Below are 9,953 nucleotides of genomic sequence, written 5' to 3' on the forward strand. Positions count from 1 at the left end.
AGTTTTTACAGATTTCAAGCAGCAGTGCCATTATTCAAAACTGAGTTGATAAGTATCTACATAGTATATTCTGAAAGGTTCCGATCAAAGCATGTTTTACAACTCTGAGAAGAAACTTACTAAGTAAACTTACTTACTAAAACCTGCTGTGTTTGAAAATAATAAGCAATGCATTAAAACTCTTCTGTAGGTGTTTCTTTGGTCAGTTTTCCAACTCAAAGGTTAGATGTATAATTCAGGTTTTGTCGAACAAGGGCTTTAAGGGAAACAGAAGCTTCTATTAGTAATTTCCATTCCAATTACTGAGATCTTTGGGAACTGAAATGCATTATTTGGATTACATTAGAGCCTGAAATATTTTTCATTGATGAGAAATTTTCTCCAATCCACTTAGTGGATTGGGATAATGAAAAATTCCTCAAATATTATTTCCAACGCCATGCCCACTAAATGCTGTAACTGCTGAAAATTTCCATATTTTTAAAATCTGAGATGCAGTATTTGTTCCACTTAGAAAATTCTACCTAAGGGAACCAGAATTAGTGTTACTTGATAGAATTTTGTCATCCTGGTTATAGATTTGTTCATATGAATTTTTCTCTTCAATATATGTGAGAGATTTTTGATAGAAATTTGTGTTGAGATGATTATTACATGTTTAACTATATGGTACTAAATCAACAATTCTGGCACGAAATGAATCCCACATTTATTGTTGCAATCAGGGAAACACTTAATGCATCACACCAATAAACAAAGTCTGAATCATTTCTTTATTAACTGTCCCTTCGTATTCAAATCAGGTCTAAAAATAATAATATAGCATTTGGGGAAAAAGATGCAGCCCAGTAACCCAGCTGCCGAAGCCAAAATAGAGAAGATCTCCACGGCCACCATATATTTTCCCTTTGTACTCAAATAGGTGGGAACAAATGATACCCAGACACTACAAAAGACCAACATGCTGAAGGTGATAAATTTGGCTTCATTAAAGCTGTCAGGCAACCGCCTGGCTAGAAAGGCCACTGTGAAGCTGATAGAAGCCAAGAACCCCATAAAGCCAAGGATAAGGTAAAACATGATAGCTGAACCTTCATTACATTCCAAGACAATTTCTTGAGCCATGGAGTGAATGTCTGAATCTGGGAATGGGGGAGAAATTGCCAACCATACTATACAAATGGTGAATTGTGCTATGGAGCAAGATAGGATAATACCTTTGGCCAACCTGTTCCCCACCCATTTCCTCATTTTGGAGCCTGGCTTAGTGGCCATGAAAGCAATAACAACAATGGTTGTTTTCCCCAAAATGCAAGAAAGGGCCACGGAGAAGATGATGCCAAAAGCAGTTTGTCGCAACAGACATTTCATTTGGTCAGGTTTTCCAATGAAGAGTAAGCTGCAAAGAAAGGAAAGGAGGAGGGCAATGAGAAGAATATAGGTAAGATTTCTGTTGTTGGCTTTGACTATGGGTGTGTTCTGCTCTTTAATGAAGATACACAGAATCAAAGTTGTGATGAAGGAAAAGAAGAGACTTACAGTGGCCAAGGTGATTCCCAGTGGCTCACTGTAAGACAGGAAGGTTGTTGTTTTCAGAATACAGAGATTTTGAGCCTTGTTTGGATATTGATCTTCTGAACATTGGAAACAATCAACTGCATCTGGAACAAGAAAGCATTAAGATCCATTTCTAGAAATAGTAATATAGGGGAACAGTTAGTTAATTGATAGAAGAGCTGATTAATGAGATGTATTAAAAATGTCTGTTTAATGTACAGTATATTTAGTGCAGGGGTAAAATCTACTTACCTTCCCTACCGGTTCGGAAGGGCACATGCGTGTGCGGACCCTCTGCGCATGTGCAAACCCTTCAGCGCATGCGCAGAGGGTAAAAAAACTGTTTTTTACCCTTCCTGGTTACTTCCTGTTTTAACCAGGAAGTAACAATGACCGGGCAGGTGGGCAGAGCCTCACGCTGCTGTCACTACTGGTTCTCTGAACCATCCACTGCCATCTCTACCAGTTTGGCCAAACCGATAGCATTTCACCCCTGATTTAGTGCCATGCTGTATGTATACTAGAATATCTAATACTTACACATTGCTTTGTGATTACAATTCTACCCTGTTCCTCTTTTATGCATATTCTCCACCTTCCCCCTCTTCCCCTCCCTTCCTTCACTCTCTCACTCTCTTCTATCTTTCTTGGGAAAATCCCTCATCCTACAACAGAAAAAGGTTTTCATTAGGCTTATCTTTTCATAGTTTTGTTCTGCATTAATCAGAAGCAATAATGTGCAACAACCCGAATAGGTCATTTATTTTCAGATTCTCTGAAATATTCCTTTTATTTTTAAATTTATGAAGCAATGTCATTCATTCAGTCATGATATTAAAAGCCTCCTTAGGAGTTTTGAATATTAGCATTTTGAATCACAGTTACTATAAGGAGTCTGAATAGTTGTCTAATACTTACTTACACAGTGGTTTATGATTCTAATTCTAATTTGTTCTTCTTTTATATATAATGTCCCCCCCACTCTCCCTCTCCACCTCCCTTCATTTATTCCCTCTCTCTCTTTCCTAGCTTTCTTGGGAAAATCCCTCATCCTACAAAAGAAATAGATTTTCACTGGGCTTATCCTTTAATTATTTAGTTCTGCATTAATCAGAAGCCATTATCTGTAACAAACTAGAACTACTCGAACCAAACATTTATTCTTGAATTCTATATATATCCTTTAATTTTTAAATTTATGAAGCAATTTAAGTCATGACATTAAAAGTCTCCTTAGGACAGGAGTGTCAAACTTGTGTCATTAGGAGTCATCCCGTCACATATCACGACTTTTTTCCTGTTCGCTAAACTGGACGTGGGCATGGCCAGCGCATGACGCATCCGGCCTGTGGGCCACGAGTCTGACACCCCTGCCTTAAGAGGTTTAAATATTAGCATTTTGAATCACAATTAAGGAGTCTTAATAGTTTTTTGCAAAGCAACTCTTACCCATCTGATTTGAAATTTTCCCTTTTGCACATGGAATGCAGTCATAACAGCAAAACGGCTTCCCTTCTATTTTCCTCTTCCTGGTCCCTGAATAGCAATTGTCATTGCATACAGAAAGAGGCTGAACCTATCAAGAAGCGAAAGCAGGATTTATTAAAAATCACAAGTTTTCTATCAGAAAATTCAATTTCAGGGTGAATTTTACTTTTAAATAATAGGGTATAAGTGTCACAAAAATCAGTTGATTTTGAGCAATTGTAATAAATCAGTGGAACTACTGCAAAAAATGGAAACTAGAATCAAAACTGGAGATAGGAATACTAAAAATTGGAGATCCAGGAAGATAGCATCATTTGGCTAGGTGAATGTAAAGATCCAGAAGAATTTATTTTCCATGCATAAATTAGCCAGAAATAGAGATGAATTACCTTCCCCCACCCCAAGTTTCAATTCTTTTCTCTACTTTGGTCACAGCAATGTGGAGGTTTTCTCTTTGGACCAGGGTTAACATGTAAAAATGCAAGTAGAAAAATAGGGACCACCTTTGGTCGGAAGGTAACAGCGTTCCATGCGCCTTTGGCATTTAGTCATGCCAGCCACATGACCACAGATATGTCTTCAGACAGTGCTGGCTCTTTGGCTTTGAAACGGAGATGAGTACCACCCCCTAGAGTCTGAAACGACTAGCACATATGTGCAAGGGGAACCTTTACCTTTATACAAAGATTTCAATCTTTGTATTTTAAGTTTTCTGGTCGTTTCAGGTAACCTTCAAGTTACAACAGTTCACTTCAACATTTCAAAGTTACAAAAGCACTGAAAAAAGTGAGTTATGACCGTTTTTCACACTTATGACCATTGAAGCATCCACATGGTCAGCTGATCAAAATTAATATGCTTGGCAATTGGCTCGTATATATTATGGATGCAGTGTCCTGGGATCATGTGATCTTTCGGAACTTCTTAACAAGCAAAATTAAAGGGAAGCCAGATAATTTAAGAAGTATGTTACTAACTTAACAATTACAGTAATTCAGTTAACAACTGTACCAAGAAAAGTCATAAAATTGAGCAAAACCTAATAAGTGTCTTGCTTAGCAACATAAATTTTTGGGCTCAATTGTGGTCGTAATTCAAGGACTATCTCTATTTCTTCACTTTTGCAGTTTGCAGTTTTAGCTTGAAGGATTAGATCAATTCAAATCAATAATTCTGGAAGCAAAATGGGATGGGGAAGAACACACAGTTTGAAATCTGAGCAGGCTATACCTGGTTAAACATGGCGGGCCAGATGATGTCTTGTGCAGAAATGGTGAATAGCTTATCCGGAGAAGCTGTTGGGTCGATCTTTCCAACTTTGACTTTAACAAAGGTCTGGTTTGGGAAGGTGACCCAGTTGATAATGTCAAATCCAGTCTCTAAATCCCCATTTTCATTAAAGGAAATTTTCTCTCCTGCCGTGTTATTAAATGAAATGGTTCTCAAATAGTGATGGAGCTAAACAGAAGAAGAGGTAGACAATTAATGGGAAAGAAGGAAGGAACGGAAAGAAAAAAGAATCAGTAGTATTAAGTTAAAGGTCGTTCATTTAATATGATTGGGCACATTAATAGAATAATTGTTCATTCAATATTTCTTCACTGCCATAGATGCATCGAATGTCTGCCAAAATCAGAGATGCTACTGTATCTTAATTCTTTCTTCCATATTCTTGTAGCATTGTTATATCTTCCCAACTTCAAAGGTTTTTCAAAACAAGAGAAAAATAGAGTGGCAGGAGACTTAAAAAATCATCATGTCTGAAGCTAAATTCACCCACTGGACTTTTCTTATAATATGGTTGACATTATATATATATAAACAGTGACAAGTTTATTGAAAACAGAAAAAAGAACAAAACCAACAATGTTAATTTAGTAGAGCTTTTCATCTGAGGCAGGGCAAAAATATTGTTCAAGACTACTAAATGCTACTCTCCATCCCATTTCTATTTTTGATTTTGTTTTATGAAATATATATAATAATTAAAATGCTACATGTGTAGCAACCTGTTCTTTCCCCTCTTAAGCGTGCTCATATTTATATAAATTAATAGATGTGCCATGAGAAACCAGTTTTGCTATTGGAAGAAGAAATGTAAGTAATTTATGAACTATATAAAAATGGTAATTGTATATAGTAACTCAGATTTTTCCTTTTTCAAAGTTCATACCCTGTAAAACTAAAATCTATAGAAAAAGCTGTTCACTATGCGTTACAAACACACTACTATTTTAAATATGTTTTGCACTTTCTCTAAGAACTTCTCATTCAGGATAAAGAAAAAGATTATATTTTGTACAAACATCCATTTCAATGGATAGAAGAAATGCAACTGTAAGTTCTGATGAAAATCTCATCGACTTCTCTGGTGTTTTATGTGACAATTCTCATTCTTTTAGTGCAAAAGTGATATTTTGTAAAAATACATAAATTTTAAGTGCACATATTTTTTTTCCTTTCATTTTTTAAAAGGTAACTTAACTACTAGCTATATTTGTTAGGAAAGCTGATGTATTTAGCATATTTAATTGACAGTGGCTTTATCAGAACAGATAATGCTAATAGGTATTCTTATACAGAACTTATCACAAAATAAATACTGTTTAAATCACGGATATTCAAAAAAAAAAAAACATTACTCCAGCATTCTCATTGGCCATAACCTCTGTGACACAGCGTATTGCATTAGACCGAACAGCAATAGGAAATATTCATTTGTTCTTTTATTACCTGCCATGCTTTTTGAGCCAACAATATTTCTCTCCCAAATTCTATCCTTGTTTTGAATTTGGATTTGAGGGAAAGCATGGCTTGTAAGGCATGTGCCACACCATAGACTGCATTGTAGATGCAGTAACTTTGCCCACTCATGATGGTATCAAACACAGACTTAGGTAGATTCTCCAACTTCTCTTCTCCAGTGCAGACTATTATATCTTCGTCTAACTTATCTTTAGGAAAAGAACATTGAAAAGCCTGCTCCCAGAACACTCTCATTAAATGGTCTTCTGCTTCTGAACTTGGGTTTCTCATCTGAAGGAATTTATTGAATCCAGGAATCTCCTTGAAAGAAGCTATAAAAGTTATAACACCATGGAAGGCATGCATATCCATAGCTCTTTGAAGTGCAAGTGAGGTAAACTCCATCTGGGCTGGCATTATCCAAACTTTATCTTTTTCCTCAATGGATACCTCTACAAATTCTTCAATATTGGGCAACATTCTAAAAAACATAGTGTTCTGGTTTTCACAATATAGGATAATAGCATTGACAGTGCTGTTCATCATAATCACGTATGTTTTACGAAAATCTGAAAGGACACTTAAAATATCATTAGAAAATGTCTCCTTGACCATCTCTTCTATGAAGTCAAAGCAGACACCTTTCTGGGAAAACAAAGGGACAACATTTTGTACGAAACTCTCTCCAATCACATCAGGTTGGGAAATCAGTCCAATCCATGTCCATCTAAAATACAGCAGCAACTGGAGAATACCCATAATCTGTTGATCACCATTTGGGAAAAAACGATGAAAGAAAACAGTTTGCATCTTGTCATCTATCGTTGGAGGAGACCCATATGTCAGCTGAATATGGGGGGGGGGGAGAAGAAGCATGGTTTTCCAAAATGAAACATTATTTTTTTAAAAAATCTGCTCTTAATTTATTCCATAATTCCGTAATAACCAAATTCTAATTATGTTCTGAAACAACTAATGTACAGAATATTCATTCAACCATTTGTTATTGTAGTATTAGTACAAAGCCGGAGACCTGAGAAGTTCCTTAATTCAGGAAATGAATTTAAAGAGCAAAATAACTATTCCCAAGTAATAATATTGTACATTGAATTTTTTTAAATCATGAATCCTTAATGTGGTTATTAAAACATGGTAAAAAAAGGCAGCCATGAAAATGTATTGGGTGCAATCTCCAAACAACTGGAGCACCACTTGAACACTGTTGGCAAATTACAATTATGCAAAGTGTATTTAATAAGTCAGTCAAGGAACCATAAATTATTAATGGGTTTGGATTAAGACTGAGAAATAAATCAAGTACAGTATCTAAAGTATCTCATCTGGCCACTATATATATTTTTTTCATTTCTCTTTGAATTGCCAATTATTTATTTCCAAATTACAAAATTTAATATAAAATGACTTAATTGATTTCTTCCACTGTAAACATAACTTTCAAAATGTAAAAGGAGGGGAAAAATTTTTTGCAAACTTGTGGTCTTTTGTTACTGTAACTGTATATTAAAAGAATGTTTAATATTCATGATTTTGGTTTTCTGATTTTGCAAATCTAAAAGAATTTCCCCCTTGTCTCCCTTTACATTCGAAAGAACAAGGAAGAGTCCATTCTGGGTTGTTTTCTCAAATTTCTTTTCTGGTTTGGGCTCAGATGCTTTTGATCAGATCATTGTCTAGACTTTGGCTCTCAAGGCTCTTCTCACAGCCCATTACATTTCATTCAAGGGCAAATCTTACCTGGGGCATCTTGTAGACATTCAAGACGTTTGCCACGTAGGGATAGATGTGAGAGTTAGGTCCTGCAATAACAGATATTGCCCTATCCTTGGAATCACACTTATAATTGGGGATGAATCTGCCCCGTGTTGAGAGAAGCTCTATTGAAGCCAAGTATGTCCACCTCGCCATGAAATAACTATTAGAGAGGTGCATACCCAGAGTCACATTGGGTAAAATGCGGTTGTTTTCATTGATCTCTTTCACAGCTAAAGCCAATGCCAGAATATGTTGATAGTTCTGTAGGAAAAATCTGCAATAAGAGATATATTCCAAAACATATTTCATTTCTTAAAGAATGTGACATTATGCATACTTTTTAAATATTTCAACTAAACATGACACATGCATGTAAATTAATTATGTAAATGTCTAAGCACTCAGAAACTGTACAATGTTCTAATATGATGAAATCTAATGAAATACTTGAATTCAAATAGTCTGCAAAAATATTTCAGAGTGTTATAAACATATTTTTTTGATGAAGGAGAAAATCCTCTTTGGAAAAACATAAAGTACTTTTTTTTTAGTGGATGAAGGCTGACTGTTATGGCTCTTTCATTCATTATAAACAATTTCCACTGAGAGATAAATTGCTTGAAGGGGCTTTAATAATCATATTATCATCTACATATAATTCTTATACTTCTTAGTTTATATATTATCTTATTGTTATTATCTTATTACTGTATCTTATTATTATATATTATCTTATTATCTTATATATATATATATATATATATATATATATATATATATATATATATATATATATATATAGTGGTTTTCTGTCGAGGCACCTTGTCTATCCCAATATGGGAGGAAGCATACTGCTTCCCTTTTGCCTTTCAGCTCCATCCAGGAGCCCTCAAACAATTGCATTCCTGACAAACCATTTTATACCAAATTTATATTTGCTGATAAAGAAATAAAGGGAGACTAGTATAGACCTATTTCAAGGTATTTCGCTGTCATCAGCTAGCCATACCCTTACTCGGATTTGAACTTGGGCTGCCTGCATAAAGGGAGGAGAACTTGTGGCTCAGTGGTTAATACAACTGATTAATATGCAGGCAGCCCAAGTTCGAATCCGAGTAAGGGTATGGCTAGCTGATGAGAGTTAAATAGTTTGAAATAGATCTATACTAGTCTCCCTTTATTTCTTTATCAGCAAATATGTGTGTGTGTGTGTGTGTGTGTGTATGTATATGTATATGTATATGTATATGTATATGTATATGTATATGTATATGTATATGTATATGTATATGTATATATGATATTAGATATATAGTAGCATCATCCCTTTCTATTTCCTTCAGGGGGTTTCTGTGTATATGAAAAATTTGTTCAAAGAAACATGCTTGAAGGCAAATGTTGTATATAAATCTTTTTTTTTTCTTTGCTCATAATAGACTTAGAAAGCTCCCTTATCCCAAGTAAAGTGTAGCTTTTTCATTAGAGGTTATATTTTTGCTTCATGTTTGCTGAAGTACCTGTTTTAGAAATCAAGTTTACAGTGTTATATAGCACCATTTTTCCTTAATATTCACAACAACCATTAAATCAGGAAATGATGCCATTTAATTGGCAACAAAAAGTGATCCCATCATAAAGTATTGCTTATTTGATTTAAAGTAATTAAACGAGAAAAGCTTAATATGAAATTTTAATAAATCACTGAACTGAGATCTGTCATACTGTAAATGTGGGTGTGTATATATATTTATTAAGGTAGCAAATTATGTTAGAACGAAGGGACTAACCAGCAAGAAACAGAAGAAATAATTTATGTTGCAAATAATAATACTAATTAACTCAGTCAAAGCATCCTATTACAGAAGAATATCTGATTTGAGATATGCTACAGTTAAGAAGAGAAAGTCTTTACAGGTGCTCATCAACTAGTTCTTCAGATGGATGCCTTCTGAAACGCACTGGATCAGATATCATGTAGAACTGAGACAGTATCCCAGCTATGATGAAATCACCTGACAAAAAATACTTGTGCTTCATAAGGGGAGATTTCCCCACAGCACATGCATTAATCTGAGGAGTAAGGCATGTAAACCCTGGCAGTAACCCTGCCATTACTACAATGAAAAATACCATCTTCTTTGAGAATATCTGTGTCACCATAAATGAACCACTTCTGTCTGCAACAATGAAACATGACAAAAAAAATAATAATAACCCCTCTCACTAATTAGAATAGCTTCCATATATATCCTTTCTCAAAGAGCAGATTGTTACATTTCTAGCTCTGGTCCCACAGTTAATAACACCTTTCAATCTTGACCTGTTCTTTTGGGGTTACCCCTTGGACATCCCCAAGGATTTGAATAGAAGCTATATAACTAAGACTCCAT

The 9,953-nt window shown here is 35.0% G+C and overlaps 1 protein-coding gene across 1 annotated transcript; it reads right to left on the bottom strand.

Annotated features, from left to right (window-relative positions):
* Nucleotides 1-765: 765 nt before the first annotated feature.
* Nucleotides 766-9,675, bottom strand: LOC139324434 (vomeronasal type-2 receptor 26-like). The gene is made up of 6 exons (XM_070954147.1): nt 9,476-9,675; nt 7,546-7,837; nt 5,779-6,636; nt 4,276-4,503; nt 3,007-3,133; nt 766-1,661 (listed from the first exon to the last, which is right to left on the bottom strand). The coding sequence occupies exons 1-6, from the start codon at nt 9,673-9,675 to the stop codon at nt 766-768; spliced, it is 2,601 nt and encodes an 866-aa protein (XP_070810248.1).
* Between the last annotated feature and the right edge of the window lie 278 nt (nt 9,676-9,953).

This window comes from Pituophis catenifer, unplaced genomic scaffold (genome assembly GCF_029215685.1).
Source record: "Pituophis catenifer annectens isolate HBS135680 unplaced genomic scaffold, rPitCat1.0.hap2 SCAF_15, whole genome shotgun sequence".
NCBI classification, from domain to species: Eukaryota; Metazoa; Chordata; class Lepidosauria; order Squamata; family Colubridae; genus Pituophis; species Pituophis catenifer.